Source organism: Zophobas morio, unplaced genomic scaffold (assembly GCF_036711695.1).
Source record: "Zophobas morio isolate AGI-343-1 ecotype UQ-CSIRO unplaced genomic scaffold, CSIRO_AGI_Zmor_V1 ptg000006l, whole genome shotgun sequence".
NCBI lineage: Eukaryota > Metazoa > Arthropoda > Insecta > Coleoptera > Tenebrionidae > Zophobas > Zophobas morio.
Genome location: NW_026972111.1, coordinates 7,240,381 through 7,262,319, shown reverse-complemented (window position 1 = coordinate 7,262,319; position 21,939 = coordinate 7,240,381). Strand labels below are relative to the sequence as shown.

Below are 21,939 nucleotides of genomic sequence, written 5' to 3'. Positions count from 1 at the left end.
TAATAAAATACATTTTTTATGAAAACATGTTGATTGTTTATTTTACAAATTTTATAATGTAAAATACTATTTCAAAATTAAAGTTGTAACCTGTTTTTTAGACAGTAAATTTACCATCCGAAAAAGATGTTAGGTTTGAAGAAAAAATTGGTCGAAAGTTCTTTCCAGAACAAAGAATTTACCTGATGTTAAATTATGCCACACTTGATCAACGATTCAAACAAAAAATTTACATTATGTTAAATGATGCCTTGATCCAAGTGACTGGTTACTTAAAACCATTAGCTTTGAGAGTTTATATCGTGGATTGTCCCCAGCTTAACCCAAACAAAGCATATGATAAATAAACAACAAAAAATGTATTCGGCGTTGCGAGAAAAACTTCTCGGTGATGTAATTTTCCACGTTGCGAGAAAATGTCTCCGTGATGTGATGATGATATGGTGATAATGACTGCCTAAGGGGACAAATTTTTTAATCCCCCGTACCTCAGTTCACGATATTATGAATTCTACCGTACTTTCACGGTCCCTTTTCCCGAGTGGGACAACTTTAGGTTGATTTAACTGCCGTAAATGAACGATGAGCAAATTTGTGTGTAGAATTAAGAAGCGTTATAATGTAACACTTGAGTATAAGCATCCAGAAGCCTTATTCATAACTTTATAAACAAAGGACGAGTCCTGAGTAAGTGAATCTCATGCAATCTCCAACCAAATGCTTGATCTAAACAAATTCCTGACTGTTAAATTGTGTTAGAACTAGTTAAGTATTAAAATCCTAACATGAACTGTGGTCCGTCCAAAATTCGCATATTTCCACTTCGGGAGCCACAAAAATTAGCTACGCGTGTTGAGAAAACTGTGACGTCGTCGCCGTTACGATTAATTGTCGTTAAACAAAGACTTCCCCTTTTTATTAACTACCGAACCAACCAAACTTAACCTAGCAAACTCTCCACGTGGTTTTACTCACACCAAACAAACCAAAAGTGACTCATCGCATCCAAGTAGGCCATCTTCTACCCACCCTCCCACTAGAAACTACCAAGAAAATCCCTAGGATCTACCACCTATCAGAAAAGAACTAAACGTGCACGTGTTGCCTATGTTTAACGATTTTTCTTGATTGAATTTTTTCAAATGCAAATTATTCAAACGTGATTTCACGCCGCGAAATTTTAATTCAAATTCGGTCACCACGGTGACGTCATCAATTTTTTAAGGGGGATGAGCAAATATATTTTGATCAAAAAGTTTCCATGCTTATGATAACTTTAAAACATTTCCAAGATTTCGAAGCATTCGGTTTTGCAGTTATTAAATCAACAAAATAAATTCACGCATTCATTGATTTTTTTGAGTCATCCTGTATAAGCAAATCCAAAAAATGTGAACGGAATGATAGCTCAGAAGTGTAGACTCGTCATATTTTGTACAATCTGGACAGGATTTATTCGGCAAAATTTTGAGCTGACGTCATCATTTTTTGGAGGGAGAAGCACATATGTTTTTTGATTTAAAAGTTATTATGCTTATCATAATTTTAAAACATCTACAAAATTTAAAAGCATTCGGTTTTGCAGATTTAAAATTAAATTGTAAAATGTTGTTTTATAATTTTGATTCTTTTCCCAAAAATCTGGACGTTTCGATAAAAACTCAACACGGCTTCATAAACTACTTCTCAAGATAAGACTGATTTTGGCAGATGACCCACTCTTCTAAGAAAATAAAGGGTGGGTGGGTGGGGCTAGTACTTGTCAAGAAGAGACTGATTTTGGCAAGTGACTTATTCTTCTAAGAAAATAAAGGCTGGGTGCGTGGGGCTAGTACTTGCTAAAAATAAAAAAATTACATTGAAAAATCGGATAAATGAGGAATTGTAAAATTGTAAAACTGTATAATCCGAAAATAAAATTTTAACTTGAGAACTTGAAAAATTAAAAATCAAAAAATTCCAAAATTGGAAAGTTATAACGTGAAAAATCAAAAGATTGGAATTAAAAACTGCAAAACTGTCAAACAAATTATCAAAAGAAATATTCAAAGTTGAAAAATTTAAAAACTAAAAAAAAATGAAAACTGGAATTTCGAATTCGATTTTATGAGATTAAAATAAGACTCATTTTGACAAATGACCTACTCTTCTAAGAAAAGATACTAGCCCCGCCCACCCATCCTTATTTTCTTAGTAGAGTAGGTCATCTGCCAAAATCAGTGTTATCTTGTCAAGATAAGACTGATTTTGGCAGATGACATATCCTGTATGAAAATACAGGGTGGGTGGGGGGGGGGGGCTAATATTTGTTAAGATAAGACTGATTTTGGCAGATGACTTATTCTTCTAAGAAAATCAAGAGTGGGTGGGCGGGGCTAGTATCTTTTCTTTGAAATGTAAATCATTAGTCAAAATGAGTCAATTGACATATCCTCTAAGAAAATAAAGGGCGGCTTTGCCAAAATCAGTTTAATCGTAGTAGGTACTAGCCCCACCCACCCTCCCTCTGTGTTCATAGAAGGTATGTCATCTGCCAAAATCAGTTTTATCTTATCAGGTGCTAGCCCCACCCACCCACCCTGTCTTTTTTTAGAAGGTATGTCATTGGCCAAAATCAGTTTTATCTTATCAGGTACTAGCCCCACCCGTCCACCCTCTCTTTTTTTAGAAAGTATGTCATTTGCCAAAATCAGTTTTTTCTTAAAAGGTACTAGCCCCACCCACCCTCTCTTTTTTTGTGTTTGAGTGTAAGACCGATTTTGGTAAATGACATATCCTCTAAAGAAGTGAGGGGGGTGGGCGGGACTAGTACTTGCTAAAAATAAAAAATTTAAAAATCAAAAAATGACAATTTGAAAAATCGGATAAATGAGAAATCGGAAAATTGTACAAAAAATTGAAAGTTTTTTTCAGCTGCCCAGAGAAATCAAAAATCGGAAGAAAGATCAAAAAATTGAAAATTTAAAAGGCGAGAAATTGAAAAATTCCAAAGTAGAAAAAACGAAAAACTGAAAAATGTAGCAGTACTCGCTACGATAAGACTGATTTTGGCAAATGATCTGCCGACGAATGAAAAATTCATCATGATTGAGAATTAAGATCGAGGCGGGTATGGGTGGGAACTAATCTTTGGCTTTAGTACTTGTCAAGATAAGACTGATTTTGGCAGATGATCCACTCTTCTAAGAAAATAAAAGGTGGGTGGGCGGGGCAGTAGGTACTTGCTAAAAATAAAAAAATCACAAATTGAAAAATCGGATAAATGAGAAATCGGAAAATTGTGCAACTGTATAATCGGAAAATCATAAACTGAAATATCGAAAAATTGAAAAAAAAACAAATCTTATAAAATCGAATTTGAAATTCCACTTATCATTTTCTTTTAGTTTTTAAATTTTTCAACTTTTAAATATTTTATTTGATAATTTATTTGATAATTTTGCAGTTTTTAATTCCAATCTTTTGATTTTTCAAGTTTTAACTTTACAATTTTGCAATTTTTTGATTTTTAAGTTTTCAAGTTCTCAACGTAAAATTTTTCCTTTTCACGATTTGTCATTTTTCGATTATATACAATTTAAAACCATTTACTATGTACAATTTTGAGTGGTGTCATTACATTATTAGTGGGGATGATGAGTGTTTTACCATCTAATAATAATAATATTAATAATAATAATAATAATGCCGAAACAGAAGGATTTGTGTTTGCTATTCAAGACCAAGTAATCAATACCAAGAATTATAGAAAATACATCATCAAAGATCCGAACATAAAAAACGACTACTGTCGCCTATGCAAAGCAAAACCTGAAACGATCCAGCACATAATCTCTTCTTGCAGCATCCTAGCACAAACTGATTACAAAGCTAGACACGACAACGCAGCCAAAATCATTCACAAAGAATTAGCAACACTTATGAACTTAATTGAAGATACGACACCCTATTACACTTACATTCCGTCTCCATTCCTTGAAAATAACAAATACAAATTATACTGGGATCGCACAATACTTACAGACTTAAACATTACAGCTAACAGACCAGACATCATACTTATCAAAAAACACACGAACGAAGCCATTCTCATTGACATTGCTATTCCTAACACAAACAACATTATTCAAACATACGACACCAAGATTTCAAAATATCTACAATTATCGATAGAAATGAAATCCATGTTAAATCTTAAAAAAATTTCAATTCTACCCCTAGTTATCTCTAACGTAGGTGTAGTTCCAAATAGCTTAGTTGAGAATTTAAAGTCTTTGCATTTGAATGATTCAATAATTGTCAAAATTCAAAAAGCTGTTTTGTTAGGAACATGTCATATTGTTCGTAAGTTTCTTGAACAGTCTGATCATGTCAGTCAGATTAGATTAGCACCAGTAGGTCAGAGTAGTGTAGGTCACTTTTCATGTGATGCGCGGATAAATGGTCGGTAGTTACGCTGGACTTTTGGGGATGGGGTGAGATTAGAGAATAATAGTAGACTAATTTGTATGCTGTAATTCTAGAATCTCGAAAGTTGTTCTGTTAATCTAATCAATGCATATCATTACTTGGTCTTAGTACCCGTAATGATAGAAGTCTTGCCTGAATGCCGGTCATTTCCGGGTCAGTGGTGGGTCTTAAAAATAATAATAGTTTATTTACGGGAACGCTCATGATACTACAGAAAAACAAAAATATAAAAACAATACAAAATAACTAAACTAAACTAACTTAACTAAACTTACACAACGTATTATTTAATTTAACAGAAAAACTATGAAAATAATCGTAAAATCAATACTGTATATCCCGCAATGGAAGTTTGAATTTTCTAAAATGGGTATCTATATTCGATTCAAATTACTTTGAAGAAGGGCACAATCCAGAGCTTTTTAAGTCTAAATATTTTAAGTCGTCTGCAAACACGAGTATTTTAATATGCCGAAAGGTAAATGTCGTTAATAAAGAGATTAAATAATAAAGGCCCACTGTGGGGTCCTTGAGGGACACCTGATTTCACAGAAATGGTGTTTGAAGACGAGATTCCAATTTTAACAACCTGGAACCTATTTGATATGAAAGTTTCAATCCACTAGACAAACATCTCATCAAAATTCATACTTCTTAGTTTGAGTACTAAGATTTTGTGGTTAATCCTATCGAAGGCTTTCGCTAAGTCCCCATAAATTGAGTCAGCTTTACGTTTACCCTTCTCTGTAATTTGAAATCAATTCTTTATCCCCAATTTGTGTATTGGAACAAGGTAACTGTTTTTCCATAGATCGGGAAATTTTCCAGAATGCAGAGATAAATTGAATAAATAAATTGTCGGTTTGGTTATGCTAAAAACACATGGAATTAGAAACTGCGATGAAATTCGTTCAGGACCACTACTGGTTCAATTTTTTAAACTTAAAATGGTCCTTAGGACATATTCTTCATTCTGTTAAATCGGAACGGCAGACAGACAGACGGACGGACAGAGTCGTACTTAAGGGGTCATGAAAGGTCAAGAAAAAGTAAAAGTAGAGAGTCAGCCGACGGACTCTATTACAATTCTTCCTTCGCTTGCGCTCGGGAAATAAAAAAGAACGATGTAGAAAAAACCGTATAAAATACATTTTGATAAGACATTTCAATCTTAATTTTGTGATTCGCAAGTACTTTCAAATGAGATCTTATGAAACTTGTTTTCTAATAAACCTGCTACGTACGTGTGTTATCAGTTATCACAAACATGTGTTGTAAACAATATCCCCAAAGTTGGAACTGACGTTCTCTGATAAAAATAGATAAAAACTGATAAGTGATAAACCATGAACTACTGATGAAAGATGATATCGATATATCATTTGTGTATATGCGAGCCGTGTCTCAGTGTCCAGCAATGGAAAGTTTTCAAAATAAAATTCTTCCAGTGCAGTCTTGCCAACTCGTTGAAGATTTGACAACAGCCATCAAAAACAACGATGTGTACTATTTCACAAAGTTTTTTTCGAAGTCCTTAAATCGAGAAAAAAACGAAGGTGGTTTTACTTTACTTCAGGAAGCTATACGACACAATCGGTAAATAAGCAAAGTTTCATATAGATGCCCACATTTGACACAAACTTCGCTTCAGGAGAGATATATTCGATTATTTATTACAACTACAAGATAAGAATGATTTGGAGATTCGCAACACCTCCGGGGAAACAGCACTAAAATACGCCATTAATCATTTCCGTGAAGAAAATGACTATTTCTCGTTGGTATTAATCGAAAAAGGGGCTTCCTTAGAGGTGGACGACTGGTCAACTGCTTACCTGGATCGATTGGTTCACGCTTCTTCAAGATTAACAAAACTTTTATTATTAGACAAAGGGATTGATGTAAACATCAACGATAGACACGGAACTACTCCATTACTGTACTCACTTCTTAATCCTAGAAAACAGCACAACGATGAAATTATAGCCACTTTTTTATGTTGTGGGGCTGATCTATTCGATAAATTTGGATACAACGCATTTGAACTTGCTGTGGAATATAAACAAACTGATTTCGTCCAAGAACTTTTGTTTTTGTACACGTTTGATGTACATTTACCTTGTGACATCATGTTCAAGACTTTGTTAATTCTTGCAAAGCAGAAATCGCCGCTATTCCACAAAATTTTTGAACACGCTGTGGAATTTTTGTTTGCGACCGAAATGAAAAAGGCGGATTTTGCTAAGCTCTTATATATCCTACTTGACACTGAAGATAATTACTTTGAATTAGTTCTGGATAAATGCGATCCAATGGTTTGCGAAATTTTTGAAAAACTCGTCTTTTATAAGTCTACGCCGTGGCCGCGATCTTGTATTGGTTGTTACAGAAAATACTATTATGAACGGTTGTTTGGCAAAAATCTAACATTGAAAAAATTAATTTTGCTTCACGAAAGAAGTCAAACGATAAGTCAATGTGTTGTGGAATTTATTAGTATTCTGAGAAATCGCGAACTTTTTTCTTGTATAAGTAGAACGAACAATGAATCTACAACAACAGAGTTTTTTATTTACTTAATATTGCACGGTCTGAAAATTAATAGCAGACTTTTTAAGATTGTTTTTGACAAATATGGTTACTGTGAGTTATTCAGACTTCTTTTACATGTGGGCACTGACGATGATGTCAAAGAGGACACCGTCAGCTTACGACCCCCTAATCGTGTTCCACTTGTTCCTGTATCTGATTACTACCCAAATACGTTAATGAATTTTATTTGTGATGTCGTTTCCAATGTAGATATAATTCCAGAAAAATTTAAGTATGCTGATAATAACGATCTTTTAGATTACTTTGCGTGCCCCAATCTGCACAAACTAATGTCGATACTTCCAAAAAGTAAAAAAGTCTCTGATGACATTCTAGAAAGAATCAAAAATCATCCCCGCGTGCCTCTTCTGGTTGAAATAAGTCGGGATGCTTTCAGGAAACACTTCATTAATAAATTGAATATAAAAACCACAAAGCAATTTTATTCTCTTCTTAACGGGCTTCCTATTAGTACCACTCATAAAAAAATTATTACCTTCGAGACGAAACTGTATCATTCTTGAAATATAAACACTAATTTCAAGAATTTGCTTTCTTTTTACTTAATTGGTAAATGTGATACTAGATTTGTGTCCCAATCGCTGGAATAACGTAACAAGAAAATTTCACTTTAATTGTATTTAGCTTTACTTTTAGTTTATAATCATTTGTATTATTATATTGTATTTAAGACCACAGACCTACATAATTCTTAGATAGTTATCATATAAAGGGGTTTCTCCAGTTAATAAAAAAATGTTTTTTATGAAAACTTATTTATTTTTTATTTTACCAGCTTCACACTGTTTCAAAATTACATTACGACAGGTAAGATTTCCTTTTAGATACTAGATTTACCATCCGAAAAAGATTTTAAGTTTGAAGAAGATCCATAAAGAAAATGTGGTCAGTGTGGATAATAAACTTTCTTCCAAATAAATGTGGACGAAAATGTTTTACTGCAAATACGATTCCTAATAATCCTTTTTCTATCGTACAGTATTTTGATTCGGCTGCATCGAATGTTCCGCTAGCAAAAGCAACTGGTTTATCATCTCCGTTACAAAGTATGGCTCCTAATGCAATGGAAAAAACATCCGTTTTTAAAATAAAAGTGTTAGTTTCGGAAAAATTTGGATATTGCAAAATTGGTGGTTCTACTAGAGAGTTTTTCAGTGTTTCGAAAGAGATTTGACATTCCTCATTCCAATCAAATTGTACATTTTTCTTGCTCAATTTATAAATTGGTGCCGCTATGTCAGCAAAATTTTTAATATAGCGTCTGTAATAGTTCGCAAAAGCTACAAATGTTTCTGCATCTTAGCATTTCGCGGTATTTGAAAATTTTGAATACATTTAATTTTGTCTAGGTCGGGCGATACACCATCAGCTGAAATTACGTGCACTAAAGACAAAATTTCTTCCCTTAAAAATTCACATTTGTTGGATTTAATTTTAAAATAACTGATCTCATTCTTTCCAAAATTTTGATTAAATTTTTGTTGTGATTTGCCAAATTATTACCAAAAACTAATAAGTCATCCAAGTATCCAAAGCAACTTTCGTAATTTAGTCCCGCCATAGTTATTGTCATGGCTCTAGAAAAAGTTGAAGGAGAAATTTTTAATCCCATTGGAAGACGTTTCATTTTATAACCACCTCTGTCGGTAATAAATAAATGCTGTACATGGTCTACTCTCTGGGTCAATTTCAACTTGATAAAATCCTTGAGACAGATGTAAATGAATCCAAAATCTCAATGATAGATGGTAAAGGAAATTTATCGTCTTTAATTTGCTTACTCAATTCACGATAATCGCTTACAATTAGTCATTTCTATTCACCATTAGCATCAGATTTTTTCGGAAAAATTAATAATGGAGAGGACCATGCTGAAGACTTGGCATGTACGATTATCCCATTTTTTAACATTTTGTCAATTTGCTTGTGTATTTCATTTTTCGTTTCGATCAATGAATTGACATCCTATTAATTTAGAATTTGGAAAAATAACACTAACTGAAGCTCCTGAATCTAATAAAAATTTTAGTTCATTTTCGCAATGTATTAATTTCACATGATTTAGACCATCTACATTCAAAACTACTGCATCATCGAATTTGGAATTAGTGCCTTGATTCACAAAAAAACGATGACTGAGAGAGAAAAGGGAAGAAATAAAGTGATGATGGGATTGGCAATAGAAACAGGAGAGCAGAAGCAGGTAATTGAAAAAGTGACAACATTTTTAGAAGAGAAATTCAAAGTAGATATCAAACTTAAAAGCGCGTACAAAATTGCAGAGAAAGTTTATGTAGTGGAATTCGAAAACAGAGAAGAAAAAATAAATGTAGTGGAAAGCAAGAAGAACTTAAAAGGGTCGTCAATTTACATAAATGATGATCTGGCGAAGACGGAAAGAACAATTCAAAACAAGATAAAAGAAGAAGCAACAAAAGAGGGAAATAAAGGAAAAATGGTTAGAATGGGATATAACAAGTTAACTGTAGACGGTAGAAATTTTGAATGGAATGAAGAAGAGGTCAGACTTAAGAAGGCAGAAAATTTTTAGTAAAGAGCCAAAAGAGAAGGAAGAAAATGAGGAAAAATGGAAGAAAACAAGGCAAAGGAAAAGATGCAAATAGGGAAATCGGAAAAAGGGAAGCTGGTACAAAATTAGGAGAAAAAGGAGTGAAATTACTGTTTTGGAATGTGCAAGGGTTGCGAAAAAAGGATAAGAAGTTCAGTGGCTACGTGGGAAAACTTGATGTTGTGGGACTAGTAGAGACTTGGGTACAAAGAGAAAACTGGGAGAAATTAGAAGAGACACTACCACAAGAATATGTGTGGGAATGTCGAGGGCGACAAAGTAAAAAAAAAAAGGGAGAGCAAGCGGGGGAATAGTAATGCGAATTCGACAAGAAGTACAAGAATTGGAAAAAGGAAGTAATAATATAAACGGACTAATGAAGAAAGTAATACAGCTGGATAACAATTGATGGGAAATAATAACCGTTTATAGCAAGAAAATGAAGCAAACCAAGATAAACATAGAAAAGGAAACAAAAGAAAAAGGAGATGAAAAAATACATATATAGGAGGGGATTTTAACGCAAGATTAGGCGATAAGGGGACAAGAATAATAGATAAAGAAAAGAGAGAGAAAGGAGGACCAAAAGATAAAGCAAATAACAAAGACGGGAAAATATTGTGGCAGATAATAGAAGAAATGGGATGGAAAATTTTGAATGGAAACAAGGAAGGAGATGAAGAAAGATGAGGAAAAAAGAAAGATGTACATATGGCAAGGGAGGAATAATGGATAGAACGGAGTATGTAGTGAGTTGAAGAGAAAAGGAAGGGAAAAATTAAGAAAATGGAAGAATAATAAGGGATGGAAAGAAGAGTACCTAAAAGCAAAAGAGAATTATAGGAGAAAATAGAAAGAAAGAAAAAGAGAAAAACGAGAAGAAGAAGAGAAGACAAAAAAAGTTCCTGAAAACAGAAGAAAAAATATAGAGATATATAAACAAGGAATGGAGAAGGAAGACCGAAGTCCGTAGGAAAATGAATATACAGGAATGGAAAAGACACTCTATGGAATTATTGGGAGGTTGGGAGCAAAAATGTTGCAAAATAAATAAAGGAATCACAACGATGAAATAGGACGACAGTTTGAATCGCTGAAAAGAGGAAAGGCACCAGGAAGGGATGGAATCCAGAACGAAGCGTGGATGTTCGGGACAGAAGGTGTGAAAGAAAGGATATAGGAAGTGGTAGATGGAGGCTGTAAGGGAAACAAGTTTCCTCGGCAGCGGAGAGAAGGTATAATAATCCCATTATTTAAAAAGGGGCAAAAAAGTGATGTGAAGGACTACCGAGGGATCACCTTGCTCAATACGGCGTACAAGATATACGCAATGATACTAGATGAGAGGTTACGAAAGGAAATGGAAGCAAGGGGTATGTTACCAGAGGGTCAGGCAAGGTTCAGGAAAGGCAGAGGTACTATGGACAATGTGTACATTCCGCGGCATTTAGTGGGAACAGAAATAAGGAAAGAGGGCGGACGAAAGTACGCATTATTCATAGATTTCAAAGCAGCGTTTGATAGCGTGAATATGTGGGAGTATTTGAGGAGAAAGGGAGTAGATGCGTATGTGGTACATAACGAAAATGGAATATGAAGAAACAGTAAGTAGGGTGAGAGTGAATGGAATAGAGAGCGAGAGTTTTTATACAAGTAGAGGAGTGAGACAAGGATGCCCACTCAGCCCCGCATTGTTTGCAGCTTATCTAGGAGATATAGATGAAATGTTCAGAAAAGCACAGACAGGAGAGGTGGTAGTCGGCAAAGAGAAAGTGTGGTCGTTGGCGTACGCAGATGATTTGATGATTGTGGCAAAGAAAAGAGAAGAAATGAAAACAATGATTAAAAGTTTCGAGAAGTATGTAAAAAACAGGAATTGGAAGTGAATGTGGAAAAAACAAAAATGGTGGTGTTTGGGAAGAAAGTAAGAAAGGAGAAGGAAGAGTGGGCATGGAGAGGGAAGAACATTGAACAGGTGAAAGGATTCCATACTTAGGATATACATTAAAGAGCCATAACTCAGATAGAGCGCATATTCAAGGAATGGTCCAAAAAGCGAACAAAGTGATAGGAATAGTATGGGGAATAGGAGAGAGAAAATTTGGACATGATTATAAGAGAAGAATAGTGATGTTTGATAGTTTGATCAAAAGTGTATTTATGTACGGAGCTGAGATTTAGGGATGGAGGGAATATGAAAAAATAGAGAGAGTGCAAAAAAAAAATACTTGAAATGGACATTGGGATTGGGAAAGTATACGCCGCGGTATATAGTGAGAGAAGAAACAAAAAGTGAGAGAATGAGACTGGAGGCGGGTAAAAGGGCGGTTGGATTTGAACAGAAGTTTAATGAGAGAGGTGATTGTAAAATATTGCAAGAATGTTGGAAAGAAATAAGAAAGGAAGGGGGAAAACATGTTTGGAACGAAAGAGACAAGTTTTATAATAATAATAATAATAATACATATATTTACGGATTTATATCCTTGTACAAGTCAAAAGAGATGAACATACATGCATACATACATTATATATACATTGTACACTTTAGTGAATACACTACTTCGTCAAAAACAAAAAACAAAAAAACGAATAAATTACAAATAATTTACCAGCTCAGGATGGGCTTCACATTTGCTTTAAAACATTTAGGTGGTACATTAAAAAGATCTAGACAGGGATACTCATTTAATAGTTTGCATAATCTGCTAATAGAAAAATGAACCCCATAATTTGTTCGATGATTGGACACATGGAATAAGTCATTATGTCTTACCGAATAGTTTGACACGTGTAGATAAAATAGTTCCAATATACTGGGGCAGTAAATATGATTGCTTAGTAGATTAAAGGCAAAGCATATATCAAGATATTTATGTCGCGTTACTATTGCAGGTAAACCAAAATATTCTAAAAGTTTTACATAATCGCTGTTGTTGTAACCTATGTTAGATTTGTACGCTAGGGTTTTTATTATTTTCATTTGCAAGCGTTCTAATCGCTTTTTAGCAGTCTTATAATTAGGTGTCCATATGACTGACCCATAATCAAGCAACGATCGTATGAAACTAACATATATAATATAATGATTGGTCGCGTATCAGAGAACTCTTTAGTAATTCTGGTTATCAAACCTAGACGCTTATTACATTTATTGACAACATCATCCACATGATGTGAATAACTTACAGACCTGTCAAAATATACACCTAAATCACAGAAGACATCGACATGCTCCAATTTATTACCTTCAATGTTATAGTCAAACAGCATGAGCATTTTTTTGCGTGAAAACCTTAAGATTTTACATTTGCTTATGTTAATTTCTAAACCGTTTATTTTACACCAGGCAACAAATCCATCCAGCTCTTTCTGTAGTAAGGCGCAGTCAGTATCTGTCCTGATAACGCGAAACAGTTTTAGATCGTCCGCGTATAACAGAAATCCCGTCTTATCTATAAACTCTTTAAGATCATTTATGTATATATTGAAAAGTAAAGGTCCCAAATGAGACCCTTGTGGCACGCCTGAGGTTACTTTAATATTTTGGGAAAAAAATCCCTTTACCTTGACAATTTGTTCTCGTTCTAATAATTATGAGCCTATCCATGATAAGAGAGGATCCCTGATACCAGCTGCGTGCAGTTTAGATACTAGTATATTGATATTGACTCTGTCAAACGCTTTGGTTAGGTCTGTGTAGATAGTGTCTACTTCGTTACCATCTTCTAACGCAGTACTTACGAAGTTAACAAATTTGTATAAGTTGGAGCTAGTAGATTTACCCTTACAGAAGCCATGCTGTTCCTCCATTATAAAATTTTTTGTAATTTTCTGCAATTTATCATAAATAATAGCTTCAAATAATTTTGGTATAGCTGAAATAATAGAAACCCCCCTGTAATTCTTGACATCTGATTTAGAGTTGCCCTTGTGTATTGGAACTACATAAGACTGTTTCCAGATTTTAGGAAATTGTGATAATTGTATAGATTTATTAAATATCACATAAAGAGGATACGCTAACGATTCTGCACACGCTTTCAAAAAAACTACCGGGATTTTATCAGGCCCGACACTGGTCTTATCATTTAAAGTGCGGATTTTATTTACAATATCTTCAACCGTAATAACAAAATTGCTAACACCTAATAAATAACCTTGAGGTTCTCGTACATAGTCAGAAGTAGCAGAGAGATTAGAATAATTTGACTGAAAGAACGTTGCAAATAAGTTAGCAATGTCCTGACCTTCTGTCGCTTGAACGTCCTCGAGATGAAGTAAAGAAGGCATAGTATGTTTATCATTCTTGGTTTCGTTTACAAAGTGCCAGAAACTTTTACTATCACTTACCACATCATTTTCAACTTTTTTAATGTAAAGCTCTCTGTCGTTTAGAACCGATTTTTTACATGCTTTGCGTAAATTTACAAAAATATTATAATCGGACTGTAGGTTGGAAATTTTAAATTTCTTGTGGGCAAATTTCTTTTGTTTGATTAAACATTTTGATTGATCACTAATCCATTTGGGCCAACTAATTTTATGTGGACGTTTACTTGCAACGTAACAGTCAATAAGTCTATAAAGAAAATCGTAGAACAACTCAACAGTTTGATTGATACAACTCTGTTCATTCAAAATGGACCAATTAAAGCTAAACAAATTGTCGATAATTCTATCGTACTGGGCATTCCTAAAATCTAAACAAATATTCAATGGATCATTACCTAGAATATCAAAGTGAATAGATAAGGTCGGATGGAACACATCCGAATTGATCAAGGCTCACATTGTTGAACGAGTGTGGTGGACCAGTTTGAAAAAATCAAGTCCAAAACTGAACCTTTATCATTCTTAATGTTATTAAGTTGTGAAAGACCGCAGTATGAAATTCCGTCGCAGACAATCTGCTCCACGTCTTTACTAACTCCAAGCGGCACAAAGCCATCACCATCAGGAGCGACACACCATTCTAGAACTGGTAGATTGTAGTCACCCACAACACAAACTATGTCCTCGTTGTAGTCGGACGTCAAATGTTCGACAAATGAAGCGTGTTCTTCATACACTGCTGTGTTCGAATCCGGTGGTATGTAAACAGCTCCTAACAGCATTTTATTTGACCCATTTATGTAAATTACCACCCATATTTCTTCACGAGTTGAGTACAGGTCGTAGTCAATAACTTCTGACTGAAAGGTGTTCAAAACTGCAATCAGAACTCCTCCTCCTCTGCTCTTGCTACTGGTTGATGCAGACCGGTCCTTACGGTAGACAGTGTATCTCTTATCTATCAATATTGTGTTACTAAACGTGTCATTAAGGCAAGTCTCAGTTAACACAATAACAGGATATGCTTCAGTTAAAACAGACGTAAAAAAATCTACAAATTTGATCCTCAAACCTCTTACGTTTTGGTAGTAAATCATAAGGGACTTTAGGTTTGCGCTATTCCTACGTCCTGAGGTTGAAAATTTACATCTTTCTCAGAAGTATGTGAACTTGAAGGTTGTCTTTTGGAAAAGGGCCTGACTGCTATCCCATTCGGCCAAAATTCTGGATCCAGAATAATATCCCTAAATTCGTAATCCGTTGTAACTTTAAATGAGCTGTATGCTTCTGGACGCCTTGACTGGAGCTTTTCCAATTTCACTCCAACTTCTTTGTTAGCCTTGGTCTTAAGGTTGGTCTGGATGTATGTAGAAATTTTTCTACAGGTACGGAGGGATCCACTCTAGTCAGATGCAAGTTATAATATCTAGGTTTCTGAGACGCCACCATAAACGAATCCAATTCGGTTTTATTCTCATTTTTGGAAGTGCCAATTATCAAATTAGATTTTCGATAATGCCTTTTGTCAGGATTAGTATTGTGGTTTCTGGGTTTTGGACCACTTGCGGCGCCGTTCAAAGAATTTTCTGTGACCTGTTTGATGTCCTTTTTAAGCGAAAGTGAGAGTTCTTTGTTGTTAAGTTTTTCCATAGTGGTATTTACGGTTTTTTCGGTGATAAGATTTTGGTCAGTGTCACACATTTTATTAGGCAAAGATAGTGGTACTTTATCGCAATTGATGATTTTCAAAATTTCCCCGATTACCAGAGTTATTACACTTATTAAAATTTCCGTAATCCGATCTTTGATTGTTTCTAGAGTTATGACTACAACCTCTGACTGTGTTACGATAACTTCCTCGATGCAAACTGAAAATTCTACTAGACTGTGTGGAAGCATTTCGTCTTTAGATCCACGTATCGCTTCATTAATTTAATTTGGAATAATCTCGTGCCTTTATGATAGTGCGAAGTTTAGGGTTCTGCAAACTGTTTGCAAAAATCCTCAATCGACATTTTATTTTGCCTAATTTCAACTAACTGTGCGGATACAGATGCGGCTGACTTTTTAGTCAGTAAGAAACGTCTCAAATCCTGGACTAAAAGAGCATTTGAAATATACAGATTCTTTAACCAAATTTTCGTGCTTTCTGTTAGCGTAACTTTAAAGCTCTTACTATGTTCTTAAGAACATAGTAAGAGCTTGTTTCTCATCATCGTCTAGCAAGGAATTATACAGTTCTGTGGCATCAATCAGTTGTTTAGTGACACTTTCGTTACCATTCATCAAAGGCAACAAGCTCATCAAAGTCATTACTTCACCACTAGTAAATAATCTGTTTGCAACAAACTACACTTACTTTGTTCCCGACGAAGATGGTTGCTGTGGCTGACTACGGGTGGCATCGTTGTTGGGTTGGGTTTCCTCTTAGACTACTTCCTGGCTTTCAGATCTCCCAATCTCCCGTACAATTTTCTTGTTGAAGCATTTTTTTGCAAATCTTTCCCACGAACACGGCTAGCAATCCGACTAAGAACACTATGATAGTTATTGTTATGATCTCGTGCATCGCCAGCATTGCTGTTTATGACGATATGTTCCTTGAACTGCTGCGTTTTTATGCCTGGTGTGTCTTTTTTCGAAAAGAATTCTTTGGTACCAGGGTTTTCATTGGCAGGATCTTCAATGGCAGGGTCGCCATGTAATAGATGTTGTTTTAATTCAATGGTACCATTTGAGCAAAACGCACTCAGCCTTTTAAATCCATTTGTTCGCTAGCGATGTACATTGCAGACTACCCAGAATTCATCACTTTCGTACCCTATGTTAGTTGCTGATCTATGTTATATTAGTATTTCAGTGAATACAATAAATGCTTACTCTACGCTTGTACTGCTAGTCATTTTACTGCCACGTGATTCATATAACTGCACATGTGGAGCTTCGGAGCATTCGGACAAGTTTAAATTTGGAACTGCTGCAATTTTTTTCGGGGAGTATAAGATTGTCTTCACCTTCACATTTTGATAATAGTATTTTATTATTGTCAAAATTTAAACTTCAAATCTGACATTTGTCGTACCAACTACGATAAAATGCCCCAAAATTTAAAAAATTATTATCTACATACAATCTTTATTAAAAAAAAATGCTAAATACAAAAATTATTAATATAATTTTGGAATTCGTACTTTAAAATAAAGTCCTATGAAACTTGTTTTCTGTTGTGTTAGCAGGCTGGGGAGAGGAAAAAACAACAAGTGAATAGCGTCGTCTTCGTTGATTCACTATTATTTTGCAAAATTCTACTTTCTCCACAAGAAATTGCGATATGAAATATGTTTTTAAAAGAGTAGAATTTTTTAGAGAAATATTGATTTAAAAACATATTTCATATGATAATTTCTTGTAGAGAAATAAGGATTTTGCAGTTAAACTCCGCCCTTCGATCTGATTAGGAATGAAAAACTCATCACAATTGAGACCAGGGCGGGTGGGTGGGGCTTATATTTTGTTTTTGTTTAATATATAGAGTTCTTTTTCAACAACGAAATATTTGAACATGTTGTCAGTTTTTTGCTGGGAAAAAAGACTTCGTATATTAATAAAAAATGGGCAAAATATAGGCCCCGCCCACTCACCCCTTCTCAATTGTGATGAATGTTTTATTCATCATGAGCTGAAGGGCGGAGTTTAGTCTGCAAAATTCTAATTTCTCTACAAGAATTTTTTAGTGAAATATTGACGTAAAAACATTTGATATGATAATGTTTTGTGAGAGAAATGAGGATTTTGCAGTTAAACTCCGCCCTTCGATTTGATTAGAAATGAAAAACTGATTACAACTGAGATCCGGGCGGGTGGGTGGGGCTTAAGTATTTATTTTGTTAATACATACAGTTCTTTTTCAACAACAGGGCAGTTAAACATGTTGTCAGTTTCTTGTTGGGAAAAGAAGACTTCATATCTTAAGAAAAAATGAACAAAATATAGGCCCCGCCCACCCACCCCTTCTCAATTGTGATGAATGTTTTATTCATCATGAGCTGAAGGGCGGAGTTTAATTTACAAAGTCGTTATTTCTCCAGAAGAAATTGCCACATGAAATATGTTTTTAAAAGCGTAGAATTTTTTAGAGAAATATTGATGTAAAAACATATTTCATATGATAATTTCTTGTAGAGAAATGAGGATTTTGCAGTTAAACTCCGCCCTTCGATCTGATTAGGAACGAAAAACTCATCACAACTGAGATCCGGGCGGGTGGGTGGGGCTTAAGTTTTTAAATAGAGTTCTTTTTCAATAACAGGACAGTGAAACATGTTTTCAATTTCTTGTTGGGAAAAGAAGACTGTATATTAAGGAAAAAATGGACAAAATATATGCCCCGCCCACCCACCCCTTCTCAATTGTGATGACTGCTTTATTCATCATTAGCTGAAGGGCGGAGTTTAGTTTGCAAACTCCTTATTTCTCTAAAAGAAATTGCTATATTAAATATGTTTTTAAAAGGGTAGAATTTTTTAGAGAAATATTAATGTAAAAACATACTTCATATGATAATTTCTTGTAGAGAAATGAGGATTTTGCAGTTAAATTCCGCCCTTCGGTCTGATTCGGAACGAAAAATTCATCACAATTGAGATCCGGGCGGGTGGGTGGGGCTTAAGTTTTTTTTTTTTTGTAATAAATAGAGTTCTTTTTCAATTTTTTAATTCACTAATAGTGAATCAACGAAGACGACGGTGAATAGAATAACAAGACGAATTGTGAGAGTTGTCAATAAATACATTTTTTCTTTTAACAAGATCTTTTACTGATAAAACATGTTGGCAGCGGTGGGATTATCGTATATTCGTTAAAATCATACGAAGAAATAGCAGAGAAGATATAAATAGTGATTTGAAATTACATAGTTCATGACTGGACCGGAAGGAACACCTAATTCGGTAAAGGTAACGCATAGTCCGGCGATGGATATGCAAGCTCATGTTAGTCCACCAGAAAAATTTACATTTTCTATGCCTAATACGTGGCCCCAATGGAGAAAGCGGTTTGAGCGATATATGTCCATATCGGGACAGAATGATAAGCCGGAAGAGGAGAAAATAAATTTATTGGTGTATATCATGGGAGAAGAATCTGAAGATATTTTATTGCAAGCTGCAGTTACACCTAAGAGTTATGCTGAGACATTACAGTGTTTTGAAAATCACTTTGTTCCAAGGAGAAATATAATTTTTGAGCGTTACAAATTTAATTCCAAAGTTCAGAAACCGGGGGAGTCAGTGGAGAGTTTCATTACTAGTCTTCATTCCCTGGCTGAGAGTTGTGACTACGGAGCACTAAAAGAAGAATTGATAAGAGATCGCATAGTGGTTGGAATGCTGGACTCCCGGACTAGTGAGCGTTTACAATTGCAAACAAATTTAACTTTATCTGATTGCGTATTGGCTGCAAAACAAGCTGAAATTCAGGCTGAGCAGAACAGAGAACTTCAAAACGACATGCGTCAGCGTCAAGTTGCAAAATTGTCAGTTGAGACAAGAAATGCTAACAATGGTAGCGATACGGGTGATAGGAAGAAAGAAAACTCGTTTCAGAATGAGTCTTTGAAGCATCAGTGTGATAAGCGCTGTCCTTTTTGTGGTCTGCAACCTCATTCCAGAGATAAGTGTCCTGCTAATGGAGTAGTTTGTCGAAAATGCAAGAAAAAGGGACATTTTGCTAGAGTATGTAGGAGTGTTATGATTAAATCTTTGGAGTTACTTTCTGAAGAAGAAGACGTAGATCTTGTAGGGACGATTTATTTAAACCAAATTAATACTCAAGAATGGATCGCCTCCTTATTTCTTTCAGGGTTAAACAGAGTTATTGAGTTTCTAGTAGATACTGGTGCTGACGTTTCTTGCCTACCCTTTCATTATGTGCCCGAGAATTTATTGTATAAAATACGTAAGTCAAATAAAATTATTTCTGGCTCGTCTGGGATTAAGCTGGGGGTTCTTGGTACTATGCCTGTTAATTTGATCCAAGGGGACAAATTGTTTAAAACAGAGTTGTTTATTATAAAAAATTTGACAAAACCTATTCTAGGGAGGACAGCGATTATTAATTTAAATATTATTCTGTTGAACAATAATGAGGGCTTATTAAATTTAAATACTATAGCTAATAATAGTTCATTAAAAGAAATTGTTTCGGAAAAGTTTCCAGGAATCTTTAGTAATATCGGAACGTTTAAAACTGAAATGGAGATAAAAGTAAAAGAAGGTGTTCAACCTTATGTACAATCTGTACCGCATATAGTACCCCTCGCCTTATTAGATTCACTAAAATTGGAATTAGAACGATTACAAAAATTAAATATAATAGAACCTGTTGATTATTATACTCCTTGGGTCAGTCCAATTGTAGTTGTGAAGAAAGGTGAAAAAATTAGATTGTGTGTGGATTACACCCGTTTAAATACAGCTGTTCTGCGTTCTTATTTCTAAATAAACAAGGTAGAATTAATCTTAGCTAGGTTAAAAGGGGCAGTTTATTTTAGTAAGCTGGACACTACATCAGGCTTCCATCAAATCAAATTAAGTAAAAATTGTCAAGATTTAACCACTTTTATAACCCCTTTTGGTCGATTTTTATTTAAGAGACTTCCGTTTGGGATTTCTTGTGCCCCAGAATATTTTTCGATCTTGTTAACTAAAATTCTAATTGGAATAGAAGGTGTAATTAGTCATATTGATGATATCTTGATTTTTGCTGCGACTATTGAAGAACACGATAAAATATTAAACGAAGTTCTTTCTCGAATAGCTGCTGAAGGGATTACATTAAATAACGATAAATGTGTATTTAGAGTTAAATCCTTGCAATTTTTAGGTCATCAAATTTTTGACAAAGGTATTTCTATTGATCCAGACAGAATTTCTTCAATAAATAAGTATCCAGAACCAACAAACAAAAAAGAATTGTTACAATTTTTGGGAATTATTAATTTTTCTAGTCGCTTTATTCCTAATCGTTCAGAAATTTTAGAACCACTAACTTCGTTGTTAAAGAAAAATGTAATTTTTTGTGGGGTGTTTCTCAAAAAGAATCGTTTGGGACAGTTAAACACTTATTACAAATTAGTCCTTGTTTAGCGTATTTTGATCCTTCTAAGAAGATTTTTATTTCTGCAGATGCTTCGTCGTAAGGTTTGGGTGCATGTCTCATGCAATGTAATGAAAACAAAAAAGAAATTATTGCCTATGCTTCTAGATTACTCTCACCTACTGAAAAAAGATATGCTCAGATTGAACGCGAAGCACTTGCATTAACTTGGGCAGCAGAAAAATTTCGAGAATATATCACCGGAATACGAATAACTTTTGAAACTGATCACAAACCATTAACTCAAGTTTTACAAACAAAACCCATAGATGATTTAACACCTCGTTTACAGCGTTTCAGAATTAGATTAATGAGGTTTGATTATGAAATTTATTATGTACCAGGAAAAAATCTAACAGTAGCTGATGCGTTATCAAGAAATTTTTCAGGAGATTCGCGTAGTCCAGAGGATGACGAGTTGGCTCATGAAACGGAGGCACATGTTAATTTGATAGTACAATCTGTTCAAGTAAAACCATACTTTATTGAAGAAATTAAACAAGAACAGGCCAAAGACTATATGTCAAATGTTAAAAGATTATTCTATAACTGGGTGGCCTGCTAAGACTAAATTAGAGGAGAATATACGTCCTTACTACCAATATCAATTTGAAATTTCTTTTGTCCATGATATTTTGTTGCGAAATAATAGAATAATTATTCCTAGTTCTTTGCAGTTGAGGTGTTTAGAATTTTTACATCGCGGACATCAGGGGATTGTTAAATGTCGCGCACGAGCGAAAACGTCTGTGTGGTGGTTAGGTCTTTCTTCACAGATTGAAAATTTAATTAGAAAT

At 34.5% G+C, this 21,939-nt stretch overlaps 3 protein-coding genes across 3 annotated transcripts; 2 read left to right on the top strand and 1 right to left on the bottom strand.

Moving 5' to 3' along the window:
- The first annotated feature begins 5,859 nt into the window (after positions 1-5,859).
- Positions 5,860-7,761, top strand: LOC135123043 (uncharacterized). The gene is made up of 2 exons (XM_064047541.1): positions 5,860-6,066; positions 6,122-7,761. Exons 1-2 carry the CDS (start codon positions 5,861-5,863, stop codon positions 7,584-7,586), a joined length of 1,671 nt encoding a protein of 556 aa, XP_063903611.1. The 5' UTR covers position 5,860; the 3' UTR covers positions 7,587-7,761.
- Positions 7,762-12,336: 4,575 nt separating this feature from the next.
- Positions 12,337-15,084, bottom strand: LOC135123784 (uncharacterized). Its single transcript, XM_064048661.1, has 5 exons — positions 14,445-15,084; positions 13,285-14,382; positions 12,694-13,239; positions 12,429-12,613; positions 12,337-12,357 (listed from the first exon to the last, which is right to left on the bottom strand). Exons 1-5 carry the CDS (start codon positions 15,082-15,084, stop codon positions 12,337-12,339), a joined length of 2,490 nt encoding a protein of 829 aa, XP_063904731.1.
- A 3,822-nt stretch (positions 15,085-18,906) lies between these two features.
- On the top strand, positions 18,907-20,484 carry LOC135123783 (uncharacterized). Its single transcript, XM_064048660.1, has one exon. The coding sequence runs from the start codon at positions 18,907-18,909 to the stop codon at positions 20,482-20,484; it is 1,578 nt and encodes a 525-aa protein (XP_063904730.1).
- The last annotated feature ends 1,455 nt before the right edge of the window (positions 20,485-21,939 follow it).

Excerpts from the sequence above, each read along its gene's own strand:
- LOC135123043 (XM_064047541.1), top strand. The coding sequence starts at position 5,861 with ATGCGAGCCGTGTCTCAGTGTCCAGCAATGGAAAGTTTTCAAAATAAA. Across the intron at positions 6,067-6,121 it reads GAAGCTATACGACACAATCG|GAGAGATATATTCGATTATT; the intron begins GTAAATAAGCAA and ends ACTTCGCTTCAG.
- LOC135123784 (XM_064048661.1), bottom strand. The coding sequence starts at position 15,084 with ATGATTTACTACCAAAACGTAAGAGGTTTGAGGATCAAATTTGTAGAT. Across the intron at positions 14,383-14,444 it reads CACCACACTCGTTCAACAAT|GTAATGATCCATTGAATATT; the intron begins GTGAGCCTTGAT and ends TTGATATTCTAG. Across the intron at positions 12,614-12,693 it reads CGATCGTTGCTTGATTATGG|CGTACAAATCTAACATAGGT; the intron begins GTCAGTCATATG and ends TAAAAACCCTAG.
- LOC135123783 (XM_064048660.1), top strand. The coding sequence starts at position 18,907 with ATGACTGGACCGGAAGGAACACCTAATTCGGTAAAGGTAACGCATAGT.